This window comes from Brachypodium distachyon, chromosome 1 (genome assembly GCF_000005505.3).
Source record: "Brachypodium distachyon strain Bd21 chromosome 1, Brachypodium_distachyon_v3.0, whole genome shotgun sequence".
NCBI classification, from domain to species: domain Eukaryota; kingdom Viridiplantae; phylum Streptophyta; class Magnoliopsida; order Poales; family Poaceae; genus Brachypodium; species Brachypodium distachyon.
In genome coordinates, this window is record NC_016131.3 from 41,280,191 (window position 1) to 41,308,162 (window position 27,972).

Consider the following 27,972-nt stretch of genomic DNA (forward strand, 5'->3'; position numbering starts at 1 on the left):
TGACTACTTGTCCCTCTAAGGAACTCTGTTGTTCGAGTGAATGCAATGCTACTTGCTATCGAATAAAGACGGAACCCTTTGACCGGTGGCATTGGTCCTCCTTTTATAGACAAGGGGATACCGCACGTGCCAAGACAAGCAGCACGACACATTAACGCCGCACGTGTCATCGCCACATGATTTCTCCTACTGTAGATCCACGTTGGGCTTCATGCAGCGCCCAGGCCACTGTGTATGGTAAATAAAATGTATCCTAGGGTAGCCGCGTAGACTTGTTGAGCAAGACTAGCTCTGCCGATGTGACTCATGTCGACGCATTAATTGCACTGTGCCTGCTATCTCGCCTTGTCTCCACTGTTCCGCCGGCCCCACCTGCAAGCCCCAAAGCTCCAGCACTCAGGAGGCATCCCGGTACCGTTGCCTGGCTAGTTGAGGGGCCAGCGAGCTGGTAGCTTCCCGAGTTCGCCCTTCCCAGGGAGCCAGCCTAGCAAGGTCTCGTCAGTTGCGACCCATATCAGTGGGGCCCCGTGGGCCATTGGTACGACACCACCACTCCCCGGGCTTCTCCCAGCCGCCTGCCGGCCATCGTAGGAGGCGCCAAGCCGGCGGCGACCACGAGGCGGCCTGCAGGTGCTGCTGCTGCGGAGGCCATAGAAGGAGGCGGAGGCGGCCTGCAGGTCGAGGCGGCTGTGCGCGGCCACAGGAGGAGGCGGAGGCGGCGGTGCGCGGCCACGGGAGGAGGTTGAGGCGGCCTGCGGGTGCTGCTGCTGTGGAGGCCATGGGAGGAGGCGGAGGCGGCCTGCAGGTCGAGGCGGAGGCGCAGTGTGGCGGCCACGGGAGGCGGAGGCGGCTGCTGCTGCAGCGGCCATGCGAGGAGGAGGAAGCTGCGCCATCCACAGGAGGAAGAGATGCGGCACAGGGCAGTGCAGGTCAGCTCTCTTCCCCTACCATACGTGGATGCCTTTAATTTTGTTATAGTGCTTGTGCTTGTGTCATTCATAGAATAAATTCAGTGATACACACTACTGAAGCTAATTATAGACTCAAATATAAATGGGGCATTCAAATAAATTGCAAATCTGAGAAATACATAGCACCCACAATCATGTAAATTAGTTGAATTACATCAGCTTAGCCCATCATATCTACTCCTCGTCTGGCTTGAAGCGTTGCCAAATATGCTCTACCAAATCCTCCTTGAGACGCCGATGTGTCGATCGTTCACGAATTTCCTTATTTCTTTCAAGGACAGCAGTAAATCCATGAATTGGGCCATGGGCAAGTCCTCTTATTGGCTGTGCAAGCTTCACACTACACATTTTCAGGAAACAATTGCTTACCTAGAGTATTTAGAGCCTGCTCATGGCACTTCAGTTTTTCCTGACTGTAACCTGAAGTATCTTTGGCCAACGCATCCAGGTATGTTTGCATCTTGTTCAATTTCTTTCGCTCCACTGAGGCTTTTGCTGTTTGAACCAAAACTGCTGATCCTTTTCCAATACCATCATGAAACAACATGTCTTCAGATGGCTTGTCTTCAGGTTGCAGTGCACTCTTTCCTTTTGCTTTCCGCCTCTCTTTTGCCTTCTTTTGCCCCTCGAGACGCATCTCTTTGTTGGGTTCTACATATGTTTCTGGGTTGGAAGATGATCCATATGCACCTGATGCTGAGATCTTTGTTCTCTTGTTCTTCTCTACAGCAAATGTTTTTCCACTTGGATTGTTCCTTGAGTATGTCCCAGAAATCCTCAATTGTGAAAGGCTTACCATTGTTTTCCCCTTTGTACGACTCACGAGTTGTTTTCATGAGCATATCATCACATTGTCCACTGACATAAGTGCTTCTTGCTCTGGCATAAACACCATTGAAATGTGCAATGGCTTTATTGATAGTACTCCGGTGACTCCTCAATTGCTTGACACTCCTTTTTGTTTCATTTACAGGTCGGTTGCTGTTGAACTCTTCCGCTATTTGCCTCCAATAGTATTCTGCCTTCTTTCCATTGTCGTCAATGGAATCAACGGAATGTTTTATCCAGGAACTTCCAAGCCGCGTGTTCTCCTCATCTGTCCAATTGGTGATCACCACTTTCTTTCCATCTTCTTCACTACTATTCGATACATCTTCAACATGAGCAGGCTCTTCCCTTCCAGATTGTGGAGTGCTTACTTGTGATCCATATGACGATGTGTTTGTCTGGACCTCCAAACAGAAAAACTGGTCGAAGAAGTGACGATGATCCAGCTGCTGCATGGCTAAATACTCCGTGCGGTAAAAAAACCAGAGAGGGGTTGCTGAAGGAGATTGCGTCAAGCGCTGATAAGGAACCCTGGGAAAGGTTTCGTGATTTCTGGGTGGATGTATGGGGCGAAGGCGGCTATTTTGGCAAATTCGAGGACAACAGTAAGTAGCATACCCTCCCTAATGTGTTCTTTGATTTTCCTTTCCATCTATCCTACCGCAGTAACACGGTGACATGTGATTGATGTGATGCAGCTGCTATCCCCCCTATGCGTTACACCTTCTCTGATCCTGATTATGGCTACCCCATGGAGACGCTGCTCTTCTTTTCAGTCAAAGTTGTTAAAAATGACGAGAGTCTACACTGGCCACTCGATGTGTATGGGTTCGTTGCGGTACGCGATGTCTTGGATCGCAAACGCAACATGATCTTCTGCTGCGAAAGGGACAACTGCCAAACTATCAACCAGCAGGTTCGTCATTGGTGGTACCTGTCTCTTTTCCATAAATGTGAAAATCATTCCTTTTCTTGAGTTATGTTGTTGTTATGGCAACTATAGTTATGCCAACTATGGGTGTTTCAACAATCCTGAAACTTGGCTTGAAACCAAAATATTCTACAAAATCTTTTGCCCAATACGGTCATGGAAACTGGAAAGCATGGCCGATGGATGAGGATCCAGACCATATGAATAAGTAGTAAGTTCGGTGTTAAAAGAAGAATCGTAAGGCATATAGGCAACTGAGCATGCATGGACTGTTCCACTTCCATTTATGTTTCTTCCAACTTAGTAGAATATAATATATTGGTTACGTTCCACTCAATGTCTTGTTGTCGATGAATCAAACATTATTATTTACTATAAATTGTTGCATGGACCCATATCTAGTACTGACAGGTCCTACTCGTGCTGTTGCTGTGTCAGTAGATCCTTCGTACTTTGAGGTTAAGTTGAAAGTAAAGGGCGCTACTGAAACTGAGGATAGAGACTTTAGCCTTTTTGCTTCGACATACAGATCTGGTTCCATGGTCAGAACTTTCACTAGCAAGCTGAGCACGCTAGAGATGACCTTCCAGGAGATTCCGTACTCTGTCGAAGCGACGGTCAGTTTAAAAGTTATTGATGGTTCATGGCCAGATGGCTTTCGAGGTGAATTTAGCGCCAGGATTGACAGTGTGCCTGACATGAAATTCAGGTTGCTAGACTGTGGAGATGACAAATTACCAACTGATGTCGATGGCAAGATCCAGCTCACACGCAGGGTCGTCTCTGTTGAACTTAGGGGATTCCTGAGGGTTCCTGTCCTAGCACACCATGTGAATGGGAAACAAATTAAGAGGCGTGAAGCAATTTTTCAACCTAAGCGCTGTGGTATAAGCTCCAATTCTAAGCTTAAAGTTGGCTCCTGTAGCATGGAAATCACTGTCAGCTGGTCCCTTTTCACTTCTCTGCCGTAACTGAAGGCTAATGCTACTAGAGTCCCATCTGAATTTTTTGGTCGTTTTAGTTTCCTTTGGTTGGTACGGAGTAGCTGTCACTTTGAAGTGCTTATGCCATATTTAATAGAGTATCTTTTTGTATTTTTGCCTGTATGGACAAAGTTAGATTTTAATCGGTGCTGTGTTGGCTGAGTTCACAGTTACCTCCTATTGTCGTTTCTTAACTGGTATCACTAGTACAAAATAGGCTATATGCGACCCCTATCAGTGGCGGGTTTATAAAACCCGTCACAGATGGCCATCCATCAGTGGCGGGCAAAAAAAACCCGCTTCTGATGGCTCACATGTGAACTCAGAGAAAACCAAAAAACCCGCTACTGATGGTTTTCCCAGAGAAAATTTAAAAAATTCATAAAAAGTAAAAAAAAATATGAGTTTTTTTGGTAAAGTTGCATCTTGCCATGTCAAAAATTATAGTAGAGTGAACTTTAGACCCATTAAGCCATTAATCTAGGTTGAGATTATACAAGAGACATGATAAACACAAGCAAATAAAGAAAAATTTAGACCCATCAGTGTCAGGTCTGCAATTTGGCCCGCCACTAATGGACGAGTGGCTGGAAAATTGAAAAAAAAAACACGGATCCGTGTACTCACTCGTGATTGGCCGAGGAGAAACCATCTGGATTGATGACCTGGCCCTGTGGACCGTCTGGATCGATCCCACCTCCCCTCCTTTATCTCCCGAGCAGACAACCCTCCTCTCTCTCTCTCGTCTCTCCCCAGCCCCCTCCCCTCCCTATACTGTACCGAGCCAGCCCCATGGAGGCCGGCGCCATGGAGACCTTCTCCTCCTCTCTCACCCACCTCCTTCAGCCCTTCTCACATGGCCGCCTGGCCGCCCCCCACCTGCTCTCTCCCTAATTCCTATCTCACCCGAAGCCTTACCTCCACTCTCCTCTCTCACCCGCCTCGCCTTCCTCCCTCCTTCCATGGCGTCCGCCGGCTCGACCTCGGCGTCCCACTCCACAAGCTCGACCCCACCCTGACGGATCCGCCGCCAGCGAGGCCTCGCGCCGCCGGCCTCGACCCCACCACACCGGATCTGCCGCCGGCCTCAATCCGCCGGATCCACCGTGCCGAGCCCCCGCGTCGCCGGATCCGCAACGCCCTAGCCCGCGTGCTGTCGGATCCGCCTCCTCCGAGCCGCGGCGCCACCGGAAACGCCGCCCCCTAGCCCACCCGACACGAGCTCCGGTGCATGCCGTCGGCCTCTTCTCCGGCCGGATCCGGTTTCCCCTCTCAGGTGTGTACTCATTCCCTCTCTCTACTCTCTCTCTATCTCTCTATGTGTGTGTGTTTCTCGGTCTCTCTCTCACTCCTGCAGAGCCGGCGACGAGCAGCTCCGTCGGCGGCACCGGCGTCCTCCGACGTGCGTTTGGGGCGGGTCTGCAAGTTGGCCCGTATTTTATTTTTTGCTGAAATTTATTAGTGTCGGTTCTGTGTGCGCCCGCCACTGGTGGGTGCCCCCGCCTCTATCAGTGGCCAACTGCTAGTGGCGGTCGGGTGACACGACACTGATCCCTTTTTTTGTCCGCCAGAGATGGCCCTTTTTGTAGCAGTGTATATTACTATTTGTCCTTGTGAGACTAGCATAGAGGCATATCGTATGTTTTTGAATTGTTTTCTGTGTGACTAAAGTTAGATTTAATCAGTGGTGTGTTGGCTGACTATACTATATACTTCAATATCCTAATTAAGTGGTGCTTAATATGGGGCGAAAGTCTTTATGGATCCATGGTTCCTCTCCATGAGAGCGAGGGAGATCGATCTTTCTGTTATTTTATTTCCACATATGCCATAAGTTAGCCATGATAAAATAGTGTGTGTATTTTGAGTGTCTACTATTATGTCTTTGGTGAATTAGGCAATATATTGTCATGGGGCTAAGGACATAAAAGCTACTTTAATGCACTCCATGGAATTCCACTGTTAAACCGAGTAATCAGTCAATTGAGAAATTTTGTTCGGTCTCGGTTCTTAACTAAAATGACCAATGTTATTAACTAAAGCCAAGTGATCGACAAATGAAGGTGTTTGGCTTGTTAGTTGTTACTGCTCTCCCTTCAAACTGCTAGATACAGATTGAAGATCGAATCCGCAGCCTCAGACTCAGCTGACGAAGATCGAACCCACGGCTTTGTGTGTCACTAGGCTGAAAAACATAAGGGCGTCTACGATGGTTGATGAGGATGTCTTCTCTTATGTGTTCCGCGCCATTTAGAAAAGGAATTTTTATTTTCGTGCCCTCCATTGCTTAGTTCTACTCAGTTTTGTCCAAGGCTTAAAATGTTGTTTGCTTCTACACTTCGTTTTTTGGCAAATGCTCACAAATGTCCTCACAGCGGACCTGTTAACGGTCAAGGCCTTTGACCGTTACCTCCTGCTGGGTGGGGCCAACCTAGCTACTGACATGTTGGCTGAAGCAATAGGAAAATGATCCCTTTGACTGTAGAAAAAATAATTAATTTGCAAGTGGGTCCATCGTTGGAAAGAAAAATCAGGTGGCTTCTGGCGACTGCCTCGCCGCCGCTTTGCCATCGCCGGAGTTGCTCTCGTGCACGACACAGGCCCCAAGCACAAGGCCGCTTCACCCTGAGGTGACGCTGGAGCTTCTCATTGCTGAAATCTTGCTGGCCGCAGGCTCGTGCTGTTTGCGGTGGCGGAGGGTGACGCTAGGAGGCGGGGCGATACAGAGCACGGGAGAGGAAGGAAAGAGGGGCAAAAGAATGAGTCGGTCATCACGAATTTGACGGAGGCGTTGGAAGGGGTGGAGGAGCACTGCGCGAGCACCTTGATGCCGGTGGGTGGCAGGCAGAGAAGAGCAGCGACGCGGGGATGACTCGGACCATGCGAGGCTCGACGAGAATCACTGGAAGGTTCAGAGTGATCAGGTGGAGCTGAAGGAGATCTGCTCGGCGGCAGCAACCGGTAGGAGCTAAGGAAGAAGATGGTGACGCAGCGATTGGAGGCACTTTGGGTCGATTACATCTGCAGGAAGGATTCTCGAGCCGATGCGGGTCTCTTGGGCAAGGTGGCGAGGCTCATAGAGGACACTGGACATGACGGCGCAAAGCAGCGGCGCGCGAGCGTGCTCTAGACGGCACGAACGCCGTTTGCGTTCCGGCCAGAATAGAGCAGTAGAGGATGCGTGGCTTGCGGATATAGCTTCGGCATGTCTACGAGGTCGTGGCGGCAAGGTTTAGCGGCCGAGTTGAGAAGCGACGGTGTCGCGATGAACGACAAAAGGAGCGGCCAGGAAGATGAGCTGCTTCGGGATGAAGAATGTTAGCCGTGGCAAAAACAAGCAGGCAGCTGCAAACGCCAAGATAGAAAACAAAGCAGCATGAAACAACTCTCTGTCTAAAAGTGCACTAAGTTTATTTGCTACTCGATGGCATTATGAACAAACATATGAACTCTTTGTCTACAAGTGCACTAAGCAGCATGAAACGATTGTTGCCCCTTCATCCCTTCCTTTGGTCGCATGAAATGCACTCGTCTGCATATACGCAAGGTGCGGCCGCCATGCCGACGCCGCAAGGTGTTCGATGAAATGCGAGATGCCTACTTACATGACCCAAAACTGCAGCGCTCGGTATACCAATCCTCGCAGAAACCAAACACGTGCGTCCGAGCTTGTCCTCCGCGTCGGCGAGATGCCTACCTCCGGTGATGGCTCGGTCAGCCAGCCGCATGGAACGCGCTCGTCTGCATGTACGCAAGGTGCGACCACCACGCCACTGCCCCCAAGGTGTTCGATGAAATGGCCATGCTCTCGAATCATGTCAAATTTTGAAAACTCGTCACATGACTTTGTATGAAAGTTCATGCATAATTGGCCTTAATCCTCCATTGTAGTCTACTTAGTATGGAAGTTGAAAAAATTCAATTACCTATCTTATTTGGGGCACTTCGTTCACAAAAAATGTCAATTTTGACACCTAAACAAATTAAATTAAATATGTATAGCTTAAAATTAAAAACTTTACTTGGCAATATTGTTTAGAATGATAAGATCCATGCCTGTGCAAAATTTGGTGAGCAAATAAAAAAATGAGAGCCCTAAGATTCCTTCATTTGGCTTAGAACTCAATAAACTTCATACATGATAGGCCATTTTGTAAAGAGAATTTCTTCCATTATGTTTAATTTGAGCTTTATAAAAAATTTTATACAGTAGTACACATAAAAGGACTCCATGCAAAAGGATTTCAGTTTTTGATAATTTTATCATTTTCTAATATTTTTTTACAAATTGTAATCAAACTTGCAACCATGAATATTTGATGTTAGGGTTTGGTTCTTTCAACTTTATTTCCTCAGGGTAGGTACAATCATACTAGCACTACATAAAATGATTTTTTCCATATTGTTTGACCAATGTATGACACACTTATAGTTGAAATTTGAATTACTTAAGGTAAATGTTTAGAAATCCATTAAATACATTAAAAATATCACAACACCTCCAAAATTCATGAAAAATTGGCATTGCTACTAAATTATAATGTACTTAGTATTGAAGCTGAAAAACTGAAACTATCAATCTTATTTTTGGTACTTGTTTTATAAAACATATCAAATTTCATAACTAAAAAAATTAAATAAATAAATTATCACATAAAATTAAAAAATCTAGTTGGCAATGTTGTGTACAATTGTGAGACCCATGGTGCAAACTTTGGTAATGAAATGAGAAACTGAGACATCGATATGTCTAGGATTGCCTCCAAACCCCTCCAACACCCAGCTCCAGACCCCTCCAAACCCAGCTCCAAACCCCCAGCTCCACACTCCTCAAAACCCTGCTCCAAACCCTTCCAAATCCAGCTTCATTTACCCATCTCCCTTCTACCCTTCTTTCTCTCTTTCACTGCCAGTGGGCCTAGGGACCCACCGGGCAGCCTCTGTCCTCCCCTTCTTCCCCATCTCTTTCCTCTGCCACTACTTGCCATGGCTGGCACACACTGGCCACTCTGTTTTCCCTCTGCTGCGCCACGCCCGAACCGGTGCAAGAGCTCGCACGTCACGTTGCATCCGCATGTCACTCGTGGTCGGACGGGCGCGGCGAGCAGGGCGCAGCATACACGCGGGCTCACCCTTGCCCTCCCCATACTTGTGCGCTTGTCGTGGCATGGTGGTGCATGGGCGCGGCAAGACGTGCGCGGGCGCTCGCGAGTGTGTGGAGTACGGGCGTGGCACAGAATGCGTGTGCACATCCACGTGCCGCCGCGGTGCGTTGTCATGGCTAACCACCTTCCCGCGCCGCAAGAACTTGCCATCTAGCTCCACATTGCCCCTCTGAGTATTTCGGTGGGAGGAATCGACCAGGGGTGCAAGGATTCGCCACCGCCGTGCCGTCTTCCTCGACTCCATAGGGCCAGCGCCGCCACGCAGATCTCATTGTCTGGCGCGTTCAGCGTGAGACCAAATAGGTGGCGGGCAGGGAAAAGAGATACGGAAAAGCACGACCGCTAGGAGAGCATCTAGATGGCGTGAAGTCCATCACAAGATCCTTAACGAACGTAACGATGCCACGACAAGTAGAAGCTTGCCGGCGGCGGCCAGAGCCCATCAACATGGACAGGAAACCACGGTGCAGTAAATCGCTAGGGGAAAGAAGCATGAGGAAGAGCAGCTCACGTAGATCGTGAATAAGTATAATACCGTCGTCGATCGGTCGTTGTCTGGCCTGAATTTGGCAGAGAAGCTCTGGCGGCTATAGAGGAAGAAGAGGAGAACGGGCTCACTGTCATAGACCTCGGTCCAATTCCTTCCGCGTGTAACTAGAGGAGGACGAGGCACAGATTTTGACGCAGTCAAGTCGTCGTGGTTCTCTCAGAGGTGGCTCGTGCAGAGAGGAGGGAGAGATGAAACGAAAGGGGCGACATGGGGGCGCGGGCTCGGGGCGGCCCACGCGTGGGCGACTGCGCATGCAGAGAGGAGAGAAAGAGGAAAGGATAGGGGCGATGCAGGGGCGCGGGCTCGGGGCGGCCCACGCACGGACGACGGCGTGTGCAGAGAGGAGGGAGAGAGGAAAGGAGAGGGGCAACGCGGGGGCGCTGGCTCGGGGCGGCCAACGCGCGTCCAGCCGGTCAACGGCACGGATTCTCATGCGCGAGCAGGCAACGAAGGGCACACGGGTGCGAGCGCGTGCGCGGGAGGAGCAACGCGAGACGTTGCAGCGGCCGAACGGCCGGAGGAGGAAGAAGAAGGGATAGGGAGGCTGTCCAGTGGGTCAGATGGCGGCCCCACCCGTCAGATGCAAACAGTCAAAGAGCCTTGACCGTTAGCAGGTACGCCGTTAGGACAAAAGTGAGCATTTGTCAAATGAACGAAGTGTAGAAGTGAGCAACGTTTAGAGCCTTGGACAAAACTGAGCAGAACTAAGCAATGGAGGGCACGAAAATAAAAATTCCTTTAAAAAAAGAGAACAAAACGTGTTGTACAATAGGTCATCTCTTATTGTGATATCTTACAATTCATGCTTTAGATGAATAAGATTAAATAAATGTTAAGAAAATGTGAAATTTAGTACAATGAAATTTTTGCTTTATGTTTCTTGTGAAGAGATCATCTCTTAGCTAAGAGAAGGCTAATGCATTTTTCTCTCTTTCACATTAACAATCATCCTACGTGATATCGTAAACAAAAGACTGACGTCACCTCGTTGTGCACGCGCTAAGGGACAGAAGGGTGCCTAGGACTAAGGGTGGATGTATTAACCCGCATTGTTGTCTTTTTGCTTCGACCACTTTATCTTTCTGAAATATGCGTTGTCTGTCTTTTTGCTCTGCTTTCGACTCGTAAGTCACAAGCCGATACAAGGGAGGGAGAAGGCGGAGTTTCCTCGTCACCAGCAAGAGTTTTGCTCGGCTGGCCATCCGGTGAGCTCCATCTTCCTTTCTGTCGTGGGAAAATCACGACAAATGCTAAGTGATAATGGTTTTGTGAAATCTTCCAATCTGTTGATTGGTAAAAGGATTAGGAAGGTTTACTATAATTCTCGAAATAGCTCAATCCTTTTTTGCTAAGACTCGCATAAAAATATGCAGCTAAAGTGAGTAAAGCTAAAGCAACCGTACTATTTATTTGTGGGCGCTCCTAATTCCCCGTGGTGTTACGTTATGTAATCATAGGTGGTTTGGGGTGGAGCTTTGCGATCATAAAAATGATAATTCCTTCGTCCAACAAATGATGTCTTAACTTTGAATGAGTTTTAATGCATTTATACACTAAGTCATGTCTAGATACATCTAAATTTGAACAAACTTGAGACATCTTTTGTTGGACGGAGTGAGTAGGTTATTTCGGATTGGGGCACTCGGCAGCACCTTTGCAGCATGAGAGAACAACACCTAGTTGAATTTGCTTGGTACAGAGATTATCTGTAAAGTACTCTTCTAATTTTATTTTTTCCGCATAAACTTCTGAATGGCAACTCCTACTTTATCCATCACAACAGTGATCGTTAACAATCGGGATGATGTAGAAACTGTGTGTCTTATCCCTAAAATCTACTCTTTCAGATCTATAATAATTGTCGAGGATTTAGTACAATGGAAAAGTTGCCTTCTCTTTGCCTTCTCCTTCTTGCGAAGAGATCATTTCTTAGCTAAAAGAAGCCTAATGCATTTTTTTCGTTCGTCTCTCTTCCACATCAACAATTATCCTACGTGAAATCATTAAGAAAAGACTAATGTCACCTCATTGTACATGTCCTAAGAGGCAGAAGGGTGCCTAGGACTAGGGGTGGACGTATTAACCTGCATTGTCCTGACTTTTTGCTTTCGACCATTTTATCTTAAATCTGTGCTGCCAGTCCTTTTGCTCTGCTTTCAAACCGGAAGTCTCAATAGGATACGAGGGAGGGGGAGGGCGGGGAGGCGATTTTGATCTTGCCTCGTCACCGACGAGAGTTTTTCTCGACTTGTCATCCGATCAGCTCCACCTTCCTTTATGTTGTGGGAAAGTCACGACAAATGCTAAGCGATAATGGTTTTGTAAAATCTTCCAAGATTTTGATTGGTAAAAGGATTGGGGTTGGTTTAATCTATTTCTCGAAATAGCTCAATCCTTTTTTGCTAAGACCCCCATAAAATTTGCCGCTGACGTGAGTAAAGCTAAAGCAACAGTAGTATTTATATGTGGGCTAATTCCCCATGGGGTAACTCTGTAATCATAGGTGGATTGGGGTGGAGCTTTGCGATCAGAAAAATGATAGGTTATGTCGGATTGGGGCACTCGGCAACACCTTTGCAGCATGAGAGAACATCACCTGTAGTTGAATTTGGTACAGAGATTTTCTGTAAAGTGCTCTTCTAATTATTTTTTCCCCGGATAACCTTCAGAATGACACCTCCTACATTATCCGTCACAATGACCTGATCGTTAACAACCGTGTATTCTTATCTCTAAAATCTGCTCTCTCTGATTCATAATAGTTGTCGAGGATTTATTACAAAGTTAGTACCGTACAACTGCAGCAGATCTTTTCCCAACAAGAAACAATTTTTTTATTCCCTCTAACGGCCCTCAAATGCCCTGGCCTGGCATTCAGGTAGAAGAAAAACAGAAATTATTTCTTCTTCCATATTAAGCTTATCATTCGAGCATGGCATTTCCCTCTAAAAAGAAAGAAAAAAGAATCACGGAGAGGAGGAGGCAGAGCCGCAGAGAGATGTGGAGCGAGCGAGGGGTGCAATTTAATAGACAGTATTAGATTTTCGACACTTGTTATGGATGAGTAATATCAACTATCTTTTCTCAACAAACAAATTATTTCTTTATTCCATCGAAGAGCAACGCCAGCCGTCCCCCCCATTTCGCATCCGGCCTGCCACATTTTTGGACCATAAGGAGGGGCACCGGCGCAAAGTGAAAATTGGGGGCCTGCCGCATCCCAGCTGGGCACCCGATAAACTCGCAAAATTTCATCAAATTCGGCAAACATTCATCAAATTTAGGCGACATTTCATTAAACTTGCGATAATTTACATAATAATAAAAAAACTAGTCGTCCAGGTGGTCCATCCACGAGTCGCCCACGCTGTCGTCGTCGCCGCTGTCGTCGCCGGAGCTGTCGAAGTTGAATCCAGAGTCATCATCGGAGTCGATGACGATGACTCCCGGCTCCTGCTTCACCGGCACGAGACCGCCGCCTTCTGCGCCTCGGCCTTGGAGGCGTACCCGACTTGCGGGCGCCGCTCCTCCGCCTGCTGCTTCGCCTCCTCCCTGCTAGCGCGCTCGGCGGTGCACTGACCCGGGAACTCCTCCGTGCCGGAGTCGCCGCGGTGGTCGATGGCGGCGCTCTCGTACTCCGGAGGAGGCGCTGACCCGGGAACTCTTCCGCTTCGGCCGCCGTGTTATGGCCGATGAAGAACCCGGCTCATCTTGGATGAGCCGGCTGGGGGGGCGAGAGGACGAGGCGCCGGTGGAGGAGGGGGGAAGGAGCGCCAGTGGAGGAGGCTGCGGGGCGCCACCGTCGAGCTGGGGCTGGGTGCCGACGGCGATGTGGACGAGGACACCATCGATGGTGCGTCCCCGCCAGAAGGCACGCCGGCCTTCGATGTTGTTCCGCACCGTCGGGTGCGGAACATCTTGGACGGCCCGGTTGTGCTCATCGGCGAAGTAGTCAGCCCAGGCGGTGCCGGTCTCCCGGTCCCCCTCCGTCGACGTTTGCTGCGCCGGCGTGATGGCGACCCAGCGCTCCCAGATGCGCTGGCACAGGCGAGCGCCCGTCGGTACCAGTAGGACGGGCATGCCGCCCCGGTTGAGTTGCCAGCCGTGGGGCAGGCAAGGGTCCGGCGGCGAGAGGTAGCCTGCCGCCCGGATCACTTCCGCCTCGTCCCAGCGGAGCCACCGGCGCTCGTCCCAATGGGCCATGGCGTCGAGGTCGACGGAGAGAGAGGAGAGGAGGCGAGGGAGGAGACGGCCGAGGTGTGGCGAGGGAGGTCGACGGCGCTGCCTTTTATAGGCCATCGGGGGTGTGAACACGGCGGGAAACGGAGTTGGGAATGCACTGGGGCGCGCCGGGTGGAAGCCGACGGGACTGGGCGGCGGTTTGACCCGGCGACCACCATAAACTCGCGTGCAAAGCCGAGGCGAAGCCGGTGGCGATTAATGGCGAAGCCGTTGAGGGCAGTAAATGGACGCCAACAAGGCGGGCCCACGACATAAAACGCGACGCCAGCGCCCCTGCTCGCCTCCGGCTAAAAAAACAAATTGATGAGACCGGCTGGGTCGGGTTTTACGTGCCGCCCCCAAACCCGTTTAGGGGGCCTTTGGGGGGTGGGGTGGGGGGGGGGGGTGTTGCGAGTGGAGATGTTCCAACGGCCCTCAAATGCCCCTGGCATTCGTGTACAGCAAAGCTGTTTTTCTTCTTCCATTCAAGCAAGGCGTTTCCCCCTAAAAAGAAAAGAAAGAAAGAAAATCAACCACGGCGTATTTACTCACGCACTCTTCCATCCCGGCACCGTTGCGCGAATCGGGCCAAGTTCCGGTAGCTCGTGCCGCCGTCGGCGACTGCCTTGGCCGCGGCATCCCGTACGCTCACCGCCTTATTCCTCGCAATCTCATCCCCCATTACCGCCTTTACCTTCTCCGCGATACTCTCCCCGCTCACAACCCCCTCCTCCCCCTCCCAGCTCCACGAATCCACCCAGACGCCGAGCCCGCTGCGCGCGACCACGCCGGCGTTCACCCGCTGGTCCCCGAACCTCGGCCACGCCAGCACCGGCAAGCCGCCCGCCGCCGCCTCCGTGACCGAGTTCCAGCCGCAGTGGCTGATGAACAGCCCGACGGATTCCTGCTTCAGCACATCTTCCTGCTCCACCCAGCCCTTCGTCACCATGCCCCGGCCCTGCACGCGCTCCAGGAACCCTTCGCCGAGCAGCTCGCCGAGGTCGGCGTCGTCGTCTCTGTCCACGACGGTGCTCTTCACGACCCACAGGAACCGGTGGCCGCTTGCCTCGAGCCCGGCCGCGAGCTCCCTCAGCTGGTCCCTGGCTACGGCCTTGCGGCTGCCGAAGCTCACGTACACCACCGACCGCGCCGGCTGCGCCTCGAGCCACTGGATGTAATCGGCTCGATTGTTATTCCCCGCCGGAAAGCTCACGGGAGCGAGTGGCCCGACAGAGAACACGGGCGGGAAGAACCCGGCTGCAGAGACGGCGCCTTCGCGCAGAGCCGCGATGGCTTCCGGCTCGAACGCGTCGAAGGAGTTGACCAGGACGCCGTCGGATTTTGCGAGCTCGCGGCCGTTGGCGACGAACTGGCGCGTGAAGAGGTGTTTGGGGTCGTGCAGCGCCTGCGGGACGGAGGCCTTGGGGATTTGGTACACGCCGGGGATGTCCACGTCGCCCACGAGGCCGTTGCCGTTGGCGTCGAGGTAGGCCGGGAAGTGGACGCAGAGGGAGAGCATGGCGGCGGAGGCGGTGAAGAGCACGTAGCAGGGGAGCCGGAGCTGCTTGGCCACGGGTATGACCACGGAGGAAAGCGCGATGTCCGTGACGAGCGCCGTGGCGGAGGCGCGGGCGAGGAGCGGGCCGAGGAGTAGCGGCGCGGAGCGGCGCATGGCCTCGAAGCGGAGGAAGAAGGGGTCGGCGTTTGGGAACTCGGACGCGTCGAAGTCCGCGAGGTGGAATTCGAGCCGCCGGACGGCAGGGAACGCGCCGAAGAGCGCTTCGAGGTGGCTGGACTCCGCGGAGGAGACGGTGGGGAGCACGGTGACCAGCGAGACGTCGCAGCCGTGGGCGGAGGAGAGGGCTACGGCGAGGCGGCTGAACGGGACGAGGTGGCCCATCCCGGCGCTCGGGAGGAGCACCACGTGCGGCTGGCTGGTCGGGCCGTCGCCGGAGGTCGGCATCTCGCTGGCGTGAAGAGGGACGAGGTCGAACGTTCACGCTTTGGGCCGTGCAGAGTGAAGGAGGTAGCTGTGGCTTAATACTGGCAGATGATTGCGATGTGGCACTGGCTGGCTGGGATCTGCAGTCTGCACCACACGATCCAACAACCAGTTCACCGAGAAATTGCCAGTATGGGGAGCGCAGTAGGTGGAGCGTCTGGACAGAGAGTTCTGCACATCGATCGTCTGAGAAAAGAGAAGTCTCCACAGGAACAAGAAAGTAGCATCAGTGATTTTTTTTTTCGAGATAGGAATTGTTGTGTGCCAAGCAGCTCGAACTTCTGTCACCGGCTGCTACCGAATTCACCCTCGACTCTCGCAACGTAGCTTTCACGGTAAGTAAAACAGGGCACTGAAAAAAAAAGATGATACGGTTTTTTGTGCATTAAAATAAAAAAGCCATTTCAGACGATGTAAAATAGGACACTGATAAAAATCAAGATGATGTAAAATAGGGCGCCACACAATTTATTTTCTTCTCACATTTGCAAACATATATATGCAACAAACAACATGAGTATCAACAAATAAATCTAAATACATCAATCACAAATAGTACCGAATAGTTCGTTACAATTCACAGATAGTTCAAGTAGCCCACCAATGAGCATACGAAGACAAAGTTCAACACATACGACAACATAAGAGACAAAGTTCATCACATACAACAACATAATCTAGTGGCTTTCTTGGCCAAACCAAGACCCCCACTCTTCCATGAGATCGTTTTGAAGTTTGACATGTTGACCCTCATCTCGGATCTCTTCATAGGTTTCTGGAAATTTGGCCACTCAATCTTCATTTTTTTGAACACGCACGAGACGACCCATCAACTCATAGTAACTATAGTCCAAATCTTGCCCACGCTCGTCATCAACGATCATGTTATGCATGATCACACAAGCGGTCATGATGTACCAAAGAATCTCTTGGTCCCAAAACCGAGCAGGCCCTCTCACAATAGCAAATTGGGCTTGCAAAATTCCAAAAGCTCTCTCTACATCTTTCCTAGCCGCCGCTTGTGCACTATGAAAATTAACTTGATTCTTACCTTTGGGTTGTACAACCAGCTTCACAAAAGTTGCCCACTTCAGGTAGATCCCATCCGCAAGGTAGTATCCCATGTTGTATGTGTTTCCGTTTGCCTTAAACTCCACCGGCTTGGACTCATCCATGGATAACTTCTGAAAGAGTGGTGATCGTTGGAGAACATTGATGTCATTGCAAGAGCCGGGCATTCCAAAGAAAGCATGCCAAAACCAAGACTCATCCATGGATAACTTCTAGTATAATAGTGAAATCTTTTTTATGACCTTGAAATTGTCCATGCCATGCTGCAGGACAATTTTTCCACCTCCAATGCATGCAATCAATGGACCCAAGCATACCTGAAAACCCACGAGCCTTGTTGATCCCCAAGAGCCTCGCCGTGTCTTGAGCATTGGGAGCTCTCAAGTACTCTCTCCAAACACTCTCACAATTCCTACTGCAAAGCATTTGACACATTTGATGGCTTGGCTCTCACCCATTGCCAAATGATCATCAACAAGATCTGCCGGAATGCCATATGCCGTCATCCGCAATGCGGCAGTGACCTTTTGGTAGGTGCTATGGCCAAGCTCTCCGGCGCAATTCCTCCTTTGCTCAAAGAAACGATCATATTTCTTCACACTCTCGGCAATGTGTGCAAAAAACTTGGTGCCCATCCTAAACCGGCGGCGGAAGTACCTCTCAAGATAAATGGGGTTCTCCATGAAGTAGCTCCGCATCAACCGGTTGTGCGCATCAATCCTCTCCCTCCACAGCTTCTCATAGCCGAAGACGGAGCCACCGTGCTTCGGCCGCTTGTTCTTGTGCATGGCCAAGATTATAGCAATATCCTCCTCTTCGCACATGTCAAACTCGTCATCAGTTGACGAATCATCGAACAAGCCGCTCATCTGCAATGTCGGATCAATTGTTGGAAACTATTGCATCGAAACAAATTGAAAATACGAAGTCTTTCTGTCGAACACCTTGTGGGCGAGGTGGTGGACTACGGCAGCTGCGGACGGCAGAGGAGGACCGAGCGGGGAGCTCGTCGGCATCAGGCTTGTGGGCAAGGCGGTGGAGCGGCGGCACCAACGGTGGCGTCAATTTGTGGCAGAGGTGGACCGAGCGGGAGCTCGTCGGCGTCAGGCGGCGGTCGAGGCAAGGGAATGGATCGACGATGGTCGGGGAGGCGCAGGGCTCGACAAAGGGCACCAACAGGTTCACCTCCACAGCTCGCAGGACCAGGGCGGAGCGGCTGCGCAGAGCAGCGGGCACCGGAGGAGATCGGGACGGCGACGGCTTGGAGAAATAGATCGGCGGGGGAGGCTTGGGGCGGGAGGCGAAGCAGCTCGGGAAAGCGGGGTGGGACGGCGGCGCAGCGGCTCGAGGAAGCGGGGTGGAGCGGCGGCGGTGGCGGCGGCGCAGAGCAGCGGCGGTGTCGGGGAGATGAAGAAGGGATGAAGTTTCCTAGCGGTTGGTTCGTGCGATGGTGGGAGGAAGGATAGGGCAGCCCTATCCTATGATGCAAATATATATCACTTGGCTCAGTTTTTTGGGGCATGTCCTAAAATTATAGGGCACATGATAGCTATACATCATATGTTGGGGAGGCTTTTTTGATGTTTCGTGCCAAAAAATGATTTTTTAGCACAAGTCCTATTTTACATTATCTGTTGGAGATGCTCTAAGCAAGGAGCATTGGGGAGACAGAGACGAGGGATTGGGAAGGAAAGTTTGGGGGATGCCGGCCGTTGACACATTCCCCCTACCCTACCAAGGCCTTCCACGGTGTGTGGCATTTGCCGGTTCATAAAGATGAGGTGGCCATATATGCGCCGGTGCATAAGACGGTGGAGAGGGAGCAAACGAAACAATTCTATGCATCGAACCTTGTGCAAACTCAAGACATGCAAAAGTGTCAGTGAGTGAGAGGGAGAGAGATAGGTGGAAACTTATTTTCAATTTGTTTAATATACAATAGGCCCAGCATTTGCAGGATGGACCGGTGCATCACGTTGGAGCCCGAATGTTGAGTCGAAGCAAACTTTCTTGGGTCCATGCTTTTTCTATGAATCGATACAACGGGCTGGCATCGCAAACCGGATAACGGGCTCACAGGTCACAGCTGCCATGTTTGGTCTTGAGGCCGTACTTGGGTGCGGCCGGACGTTAAAGAATGGCCTAGCTGCTTTCAATACTGGGCCGGGAGTCGGGCCGGACGTTAAGATGTGCTCGGATCTTTTGACATTCATGCCAGGTGATTCTGAACAAAAAACAAAAAAAAAACATACGCGGCATGGAGGCAAATCTACTACTCCTACCTACTATTTAATTCTCAAAAGAAAACTAGTACCTACTGCTTCCTCCGTTACATATTAAATGACTTTCTATTATATGAATATAGATTTTTTGGACATAAATATATTCATATTTAGATAAATTTGAGCCACTTAATATGGGACGGAGGAAGTATTTGGTTTCGCTAGCGAGTTGCAATTCACGCACATGTTTTGTTTTCCGAAACGAGTTCAAGCACATATTCAGTCGCAGTTGTTCTGACTCGGCGCATTTCCTCGTTTCTTGCCGATGGAACAAAGCCAACGCTGTGGCAAGACTTTTCTTACCCATGCACTCAGATTGCCAACCATTTTTTTTTTGTTCTGAGCATAGTATCGCTTACCTATTTGGTTTCGCTAGCGAATTGCAATTCAAGCACATTTTTTTTCCGAAACAAATTCAAGCACATATTCAGTTGCAGCTGTTCTAACTCGCCGCATTTCCTCGTTTCTTGCTGATGGAACAGACCCAATGTTGTGGCAAGGTTTTCTAACCCATGCAGTTAGATTGCTTACCTTATTTTATTTTATTCTGGGCATATGATTTCTTACCAATCAGTTATGTTTTTCTTATCAAATAGCTATTCTCGCTAACAAGGCTAGAGCATAATTTCTTTAAGTCTGAATGCACCCTTCTAAATTGCTTGAACTTGCTTTGCCCCCACCCGATAAACATTGGGCGGCTTCATCTTGGGATTTTAGAGCTGACCCAAAATCATTGCTTGAACTTGCCTGCCTCCCACTCGATAAACATTGGGCGGTTTCATCTTGGGCTTTTAGAGCTAACCCAAAATCACGACCTAAGAGAAACAATGTCAGAGCTTGTTCATGTTTTCCTGAGTGTCGAAGGATTGCGGTTGGACACTTCATTGGACTCGGAATTGCTCCCCGGCTAATAAAAAACCGTCACCGCACTTGTGATGCGCTACATTCACCACCTGCTCGTGCATGGGAGGCGGGTGGGTCTCAACCTGATAACGACTCTAGGCCATTTGTGGAGCCTAGTTTTAGCTCTAGTACGTGCAACCTTGGAGTATATCCTCTAGTGTAACAAGCTATTGCTGCAGATCTCCGGGTAGTACTCACGGTGGGCACAAAAACCAAGGAAATCAAAACCGATCACCAGAGGAACCGGGGCCAAAGCTGACTGGAATGAAATCGAGCAACCGATTAAATCTCCGGTCAGCATACTTGAAGAACCGACGTTATTTCAGTTAGTTCAGTTCCTTCCCTCAGTTAAACAATCGAAGATGACTCAAGAACCAGAGTATTCATACCATCGGAAAAAAAAGACTTGCATCTGCATGCTGCATGTGTGTCTATCTATGTTTCAGTTGCGAAGGTTGAACTAAATCTGTTTCAGTTCTATTGTGTTACTGCAAAAGTATTGTTCGATTGGTTGGTCTGAAACCACAAACCGAAGTTTTGGTTATCAAAATTTCCAATGCAATTTTGGTCCCCAATCTTTAAGAACCGAAAAAAAAGAAGTTCATGAAAAACCAGAAAAACTGAATCGAACTTCGGATAGAACCGAACGCCCAAACAATGCTTGGCTTTGTTGCAGTCTTCAGAGGCCGGGAGTATACCCTTTTTTTCGGAAAAAAAAAAATGGGCAATGCAGCACCCCCACGGCACCGGGCACTGGATACTAATGCCCCGGCTTGACGCGATCGCTGCTAGTGGCAGTGGATAGCTAGCTCTCTCTATCTAAGCCAGCCGAGCAGGAGAAGGAGAAGGAGGGTGGAACGAAGAAAAATCTAAGGGTAGCGCAGGCCGCAGGCCAGGCGAGAAAAGAACAATTTTCTGTAAACAAGCCATTTGCTGCTGCAGATCTTTCCGGGGTACAACTGTCATTCCAATTCTTAACTCGCCGTGCTCGCCGGTTCTTGACTTGCTTCCAGTCAACGGTCGTCTTTCTCTTCCAATCAGACTCGGCGGGTCCGGATATGTCCCCTTCACACGAATCTGGCACGTCCATCCAGTCCGCAAACGCATCGCGGCCGTGCATTAATTCCACGCGGCAAATCCCCGACCCACCATTACTAATAGCTCCGCGCACTCCGTGCTCCACCCACCCCGTCTAAAATTCCACACTGCCACACACACACTCGCCAGGAATCTTCTTCCTCGCCAAATTAACAGAAGCTACACGTTTAATGCAATGGCGATAACGGCGAGCATGCGGAGCAAGCGTCCCCTCGTCTTCCTCGTTTCCGTCCTCCTCCTCGTCTCTGCCGTCCGGTGCTACGACGGCGGGCGCAACGGCGTCATGCGGTTCGCCATGGCGCGCCGCTCCCGCCTGGGAATCATCGGCCGGAACGCTCTCCACCGCCGCGCCACGATGCCGCACCGGTACATCCTCGCGGAGAAGAGCAATTCGACGGGAGCAAGCCAGAAAAACCACAGCTCCCCGGCGGCTTCGACCAACAACGCCACCTCGCCGCCGCCGGCACCCGAGCAGCAGGGCGGCCAGGGCAAGCGCCACCGCAGCCACAACAAGCACCGGGTGCGTAACTGGATCATCGGCTTCGTGGTGGGTTCCCTGGCAGGCGTCATCTCCGGGCTGGGCATGTCCGTGCTGTTCCGGCTAGCCCTCAACTGCATCCGCGGCCGGTACCGGAGCAAGTCCGGCACGGTGATCTTCACCCCGAAGCTGATCAAGCGGGCCGACCACCTGGCCTTCCTGGAGAAGGACGACATGCTTTCTTCCCTGGTCGTGATCGGGCGCGGCGGCTGCGGCGAGGTGTTCAAGGCGGCGCTGCCCTTGGACCCGGCGCGCGAGGGGGATCAGGAGCAAAAGTTCATCGCCATCAAGAAGATCAAGAAGCAGTTCGGCGACGGGCCCGGCCCAGCCAACCTGAGCGACGAGGAGAGCCGGCAGCTGGACAAGTGGACCCGGCAGATCCAGTCGGAGATCCGCACCGTGGGCCACATCCGGCACCGCAACCTGCTCCCGCTCGCGGCCCACGTGCCGCGGCCCGACTGCCACTACCTCGTCTACGAGTACATGAAGAACGGCAGCCTGCACAACGCGCTGAAGCCGGCGCCGGCGCCGGAGGAGACGGAGGAAGGGCGGGTGGTGCTGACGTGGCCGGCGAGGCTCCGGGTGGCGGTGGGGATCGCGGCGGGGCTGGAGTACCTGCACGAGTCGCAGCAGCCGCAGATCATCCACAGGGACCTGAAGCCGGCCAACATCCTGCTGGACGACGACATGGAGGCCCGGATCGCGGACTTCGGGCTGGCCAAGGCCATGCCCGACGCGCAGACGCACGTGACCACGTCGCACGTGGCGGGCACCATGGGGTACATCGCGCCCGAGTACCACCAGACGTACAAGTTCACGGCGAAATGCGACGTGTACAGCTTCGGGGTCATCCTGGCCGTGCTGGCCACGGGGAAGGAGCCCACGGACCAGTTCTTCGTCACGGAGGTGGACGAGGTCGGGCTCGTCAAGTGGCTCCGCCGGGTCGTGCAGTGCGGCGACTACGCCGAGGCCATCGACCCGGCCATCGCCGGGGCTGGGCACGAGGAGCAGATCCTCCTCGTGCTGCGCATCGCCGTATTCTGCACCGCCGACGAGCCCAAGGAACGGCCCGCCGCCAAGGACGTCCGCTGCATGCTCGCACAGATCAAGACTACGCCCAGTAGTTAATAATTACTCCGTAGCGTATTCGTGGTGCTACTGCTATAGTACTAGTATACAGCTCGGTGCATAATTAAGGGCGCAGTCGTCGTGAATTGATCACGCATAAGTAAGTGCATAGCCGGCCTGCTCTTCTCTGCGTGCTCGAGTAAGGCAGTCAGCTCTTGAACAAGCTTAGCTTTACTCCATATGCCATTCGTCAACAATTCGGTAATGCGTCAATATTGTGTGTTAGTTTGTAGAATTGTGTGGCAGTGCTGCTGCTGGTCAGCAAAGACCAATTCTGGGGCCTCGAAAGAGAGCCTGTGTACACGCGGCGTGCCGCGATCTCTCAATCGACCTTGGTTAATTAACAAGGTCAACGAGCACTTTATAGGAAAAGAAAACGGTTTTGCTATATCTAAGTTGTCTGATTGGGCTTTAAGATTTGAAACGGATGATAGAAAAGAAGGATAAAATGAGAGATCTAGATACTAATCCAACTCTCTCGTCAACTTAGATTTAAGTTTTTTCTTAAAAAATCAAACAATCTATTACTATCTTCGCTATTATCTTTACTACTCCTTAATTTACAGTTCCGTCAATCCATCGTCCCCTTCCCCGATCGATCTCGCTTGCCATACTATCGTCGATAGTACCGCCTGGACGGTCGATTTTCCATCGGTCCATCCCTGATCGCTCCCAGGCTCCCAGTCCCCACCTATCTCTCCCTCCCGAACCCTATCTCCCACGTCCGTCCCCTCGCCTGGCCTCCTCCCTGCATCCGTCTCTGCACCGCGCGCCTGCCTCGCCGCCACCCCCGCCTGGCCTTCTCCCCTTTTTTCTCCCCATCTCGGCCTCTACTATACCGCCGTTGGTGCCACCGGCCGCACCTCGACATCCCTGGCATCCCTCGCGCGCCCTCTGCCGCTCCTCCTCTCACACAAAGCAGCGGCGGATGACGAAGATGACCGCCGCCGCCGCTGCATGTTGGCCACCGTCGAGGCCGTGCTTGGCAGGTGGCGGCACTGGGTTGCTGGCCATCATCGGCGTTCCGAGCGTCCTCCACCGCTGGCTACTCTCCCCCTGGTCCGCCGCCTCGCCATTAGCCGTCCATCGTCCATCACCTCAAGGTAACTAACCCTATCAGCCTATCTCTACCTCCCTTCGGCTTCCTCCTCCATGTGCCCCTGACTTTAATGAGATTTCCTTTTCATCGATGGGCAGTCCACTAACCATGGTCTAGGCAGCACAACCGTGACCAACAGATACTGCTGATCGAGGATGATGGGTTTTCAAATCATGACATGTTGATGTGACTGTAACTAAGGGATTGCACAGGTATGCTTTGTAGTTCATACTATTATATCTCAGGTTGTTTCTCTCTGTTTTCATTGTTGCTGCTTAAACCATCGAATTATTGCAACTCACACACTAGGTCCTCATTGGAATATTTAGGAGTCGGAGAGTAACGTAACATTAGCATCAATATGTAGTATGCTGCAGGAATGGACATTCTAAATGGTGTAAGACACAATCGTGCATCGTAAATTATTTGTTCTCGCTCAACACTAATTTGTTGAAAAGGTAGAGATTTTGGAGATCTGTCTCTCTACTGTAGAATCAACTGTCGTCATTATCTTTGTGGTATCTTGTCGTACTCCTATTCCTTCTCACAGCCTCATGGATGAGGCCCCTTATGGAATGATACCGGTGTGCAAACATCAATGGTACCCTGTGTTTTTCTTGTGGTATATGGATCCTGTTGTTGGTCCAGTGATGGCTTTCCATCCTTGCAGGTTGAATGTGAAGAGCTTTCTCGAGTGATGATTTCTTAAAGAACCAAAATGCCTCACTTAGAAACGAAGCCAATCAGATTACAAAGAAATACTTCCTCCGTTCCTAAATACTTGTCGTGGTTTTAGTGCAAATTTGCACTAAAACCACGACAAGTATTAAGAACGGAGAGAGTACATGCCTGGTATTCCTTCTTAACTAAACAAAGGTACTTTGTGTTTTTCATTTAATTATACATCTGCTTTGCAGCTAGCAACTACTTTGGGTTGTTTGTTATAAAATATTTCAAGGAGGAAACACTATCTCATGGACTGATATGGACATGATCACCATGGATACGACCATTACAAACCTAATTATTGGAGTATTTAATAACAATTCTAATTAGGTGAATTCAATTATTAAATATGTTCAATAAGATGCCTGCATAATAAGATCGGACATGATCACCATGGATACGACCATTACAAACCTAATTATTGGAGTATTCAATAACAATTCTAATCAGGTGAATTCAATTATTAAATATGTTCAATATATTACTTGCAAAGAGGCAGAGCTACAATATTGTCTGATCTTATTATGCAGGCATCTTATTGAACTCTACAAGTCCAAAGTGAAAATGAAGCGTGATAGCCTGCAAAGGGAGATTCAAAGTGAAACCTATCAAGTCTACTTTCCAACAAATCAAACGGCACATGATTCGGAGCTTGCTAGAGAAAGATATCACGAATTAAAATTGAATCCGATTCGGGTCCGAGCTACCAGGAGACCCGAATTTGTTTTAATCACCCATGCCGCATCCAGAGTCCAAATTAAGCAAACAAGTATTTGTTGGAAAGATAATTTTGAGACCTTTCCAAAAGATCTGGCCCCACCAGAAGATTCGACGCGAGCTGACCGTGACGGACAAAACAAGCTGACGGATCTGTTTTTCTATTTCCTAAAGAGTTGTTGTTTTGTTAGGAAACTTAGAGATAGAGTTAGATTTCGGTCCCATGCCCAAGTTGGCCGAAAATCCATCTTCCTCCTCCTTTATATACCTCACGAGCCCCCTTAAGGAGCCTTGGGTTTTGATTAGATAAAGTTTAGCCATCTTTGCTACTTTCGTATAATCGCGAGTGTCGGTTAGACCATCTGTTTTACTGTTGTCAAGACTCCAACTTATCGTCTCGTTGAGACATTGGTTTGATATAGTATATTCACAATTTCAGATTGCATCCGCTATTTATCTTGTTCTTGCTTGTTCTTCGATTGCTTGCAGGAACAAAGACCTTCGTGGTCAGGTTGATCGTGCCCCCGCATGATCAATAATCCTCTGAAGTTGGTGTATCGATTGCTTAAGCGCTGCCTTCTAGGCCGTAGTCGGATCGTCAACGTCACCTTCTACCCAACTCGAGAGTTATCAATCTCATCAAAAGATCGGGCCACCCCCAGCCATATCACGTGGTATCAGAGCTTAAGGTTGCTCGGTGAGATTTTTCCAGTTTTTCCATAGTTTAGATATGTTTTACCTATAGTCCAGAAAAAACCGATAAAAAAAAGTAGGGATTAGTTACCTTCGTCCCTAAAACCAATCTGAGCCTTGCAATTTTCACATTAGTATTTGCATTGTTGAATCTTTGCTGCATTAATCGTGTCGAGTTGTTGGATTAGATTGGATCTTTTTCAGATTTTTTTCTACTAGATCGAACTTGCTTTTGGTTTTCTTGTTCTTCGTGTGAGGCAGGTTTCCTTCATCAATCTTCCGCCGCCAAACTTCCTGCCACACCACTGCCACGCCATAATCTTCCGCCACCACCATATCTTCCATCGAGTCCTACACCGAGTCCTTCCCCGAGTTCGAGTCCGAGTCCAATCAAGAGTGCTTTTGGGAAAGTGTTTCATAATAGATCGAATTTTGTTTAGAGATCAAGTAGTTTGGAAAGTTGGAAAAAAAAGAAAGGAAAAAAAAGGAAAGAAAGAACGAAAAAAACGAAACTAAAGAGAGAAAGAATCAGTTTCGGATCCACGTTGAGAGAATTTTAGTTTCGGTTGGGTTTGACCCGTGTTCAGTAAAACGGGCGTATCTTTTGCATACCAACTCGGATTTGGACGTTCTTCGACTCTTTGGAAAGCTCATGACGAGGCGCATCTGAAAATATCCAGGGTGATTCCCTGCACTTTAACCCCCAAATTCGGCTCCTAAGGTCGATTTTCGGAGTTTCCAAGTTTCTGCATCCGTTTTCCAGCGTCGCTGCAGCCAGTGTTTTTCCGTTATCTCCACCGTCCGGCCTCCGATTTGAGTGATCTTGAACTTGCTGGAAAGCTTGTTTCGATACGCTACTAACCCATATTTTTTCCATATTTTTCTGACGTTTTCTTACAGCACCCTTTGCTGTTCTGCGACAGCCCACGTGCAGTTTTCCGGTCTTTACTTCTTTTGCGTGAGTTTCTGGGGTTAAAAAAAAGAAAAAAAGAAGAAAAGAATAAGAAGCCAAACAGAAGGCCACAAAAAGAAAAAAAAAAGAAAAAAATCCCAAAGATTTACTTGATTTACCTTTATTTTGATCTTTCTATCCTACCTTTTTCAGTATCTAGGCTTAGATTGTTTATGTAATTCGTTCTTATCGACTCCAGCAGCTAGGACTAGCATTATTGAGCATTTTTTCAACTTTGCATTACTGGTTTGATTATTTGCTTTTCCTTACTACTCACGAAAGCCTCCAAGCTCCACAGATTCTACACCTAGGTTGGTTTGTTACCGAGGCATCGATACATTCAATCTTCGGAGGCTTGGTTACGCCGCTGGCCATCACCTTCCTGTTTTGCATTGTAAGAACTCGTAAGAACTTGAACTTTAGCTTGAGAGTTGAGCGACTTGTAACCACATCCTAGTAGTTGATAGGAACATATTCCTGCGATTTGTTTCTTGTCTTCTACTAACCATGACAGGATGATAACCTTGAGGGTGTCCCGATCTTTCGATGAGATACCTAATTATCGATTTGGAAGGAGGTGACGTTGACGATGCGACTACAACCTAGGAGGCAGTGCCTTAGCGATCGATACACCAACTCCCGAAGGTTATTGAGCGGGGGCACGATCAACCTGACCACGAAGGTCTTTGTTCCTGCAAGCAATCGAAGAACAAGCAAGAACAAGATGAAAAGCAATCTGAAATTGCGAATAGGAGATATGAAGGTTCACGAATCTGAATATTCAATATTGTTGGAGTCTTGATGACGGTAAAACAAGTGGTCTAACCGACACACGCGATTACACGAAAGTAGCAAAGGCTAAACTTTATCTAATCAAAACCCAAGGCTCCATGGGGGGGCTCATGGGGTATAAATAGGAGGGAAACTAGGTGGTTTTCGGACAGGCCCTTGAGGGACTCCGAAACGGCCTAGGAATCCTCCTAAAACACAACGAAAACATCTAAAAATTGGCTGGACCCTATTACATGGCCTTGGGCCCAATAAAGCAAGGTTATAACCCTCATCTTTGGCCCATAGATACCCATTGGAGGGGAATCCTCCACTTGGCCGAAAT

The 27,972-nt window shown here is 49.8% G+C and overlaps 3 protein-coding genes across 4 annotated transcripts; 1 reads left to right on the forward strand and 2 right to left on the reverse strand.

Annotated features, from left to right (window-relative positions):
* Positions 1 to 14,070: 14,070 nt before the first annotated feature.
* Positions 14,071 to 15,708, reverse strand: LOC100825799 (UDP-glucose:2-hydroxyflavanone C-glucosyltransferase). The gene has a single exon (XM_003563896.4). It carries the CDS (start codon positions 15,610 to 15,612, stop codon positions 14,194 to 14,196), a length of 1,419 nt encoding a protein of 472 aa, XP_003563944.1. The 5' UTR covers positions 15,613 to 15,708; the 3' UTR covers positions 14,071 to 14,193.
* Positions 15,709 to 16,024: 316 nt separating this feature from the next.
* LOC100827331 lies at positions 16,025 to 18,176 on the reverse strand. 2 transcript variants are annotated; one of them, XR_729606.3, is made up of 3 exons: positions 17,667 to 18,176; positions 17,040 to 17,591; positions 16,025 to 16,835 (listed from the first exon to the last, which is right to left on the reverse strand). XR_729606.3 is itself a non-coding variant. In XM_010229453.3 (2 exons), the coding sequence occupies exons 1-2, from the start codon at positions 17,736 to 17,738 to the stop codon at positions 17,103 to 17,105; spliced, it is 561 nt and encodes a 186-aa protein (XP_010227755.1). In that variant the 5' UTR covers positions 17,739 to 18,176; the 3' UTR covers positions 16,037 to 17,102. The 2 variants fall into 2 exon arrangements, 1 of the variants encoding a protein (XP_010227755.1); XM_010229453.3 differs by having other exon boundaries at positions 16,037 to 17,591.
* A 2,894-nt stretch (positions 18,177 to 21,070) lies between these two features.
* On the forward strand, positions 21,071 to 23,061 carry LOC100827632 (leucine-rich repeat receptor-like serine/threonine/tyrosine-protein kinase SOBIR1). Its single transcript, XM_003560755.3, has one exon. The coding sequence runs from the start codon at positions 21,181 to 21,183 to the stop codon at positions 22,669 to 22,671; it is 1,491 nt and encodes a 496-aa protein (XP_003560803.1). The 5' UTR covers positions 21,071 to 21,180; the 3' UTR covers positions 22,672 to 23,061.
* The last annotated feature ends 4,911 nt before the right edge of the window (positions 23,062 to 27,972 follow it).

Excerpts from the sequence above, each read along its gene's own strand:
- LOC100825799 (XM_003563896.4), bottom strand. The coding sequence starts at position 15,612 with ATGCCGACCTCCGGCGACGGCCCGACCAGCCAGCCGCACGTGGTGCTC.
- LOC100827331 (XM_010229453.3), bottom strand. The coding sequence starts at position 17,738 with ATGCCGACGAGCTCCCCGCTCGGTCCTCCTCTGCCGTCCGCAGCTGCC. Across the intron at positions 17,592-17,666 it reads TCCACCACCTCGCCCACAAG|ATGAGCGGCTTGTTCGATGA; the intron begins GTGTTCGACAGA and ends CCGACATTGCAG.
- LOC100827632 (XM_003560755.3), top strand. The coding sequence starts at position 21,181 with ATGGCGATAACGGCGAGCATGCGGAGCAAGCGTCCCCTCGTCTTCCTC.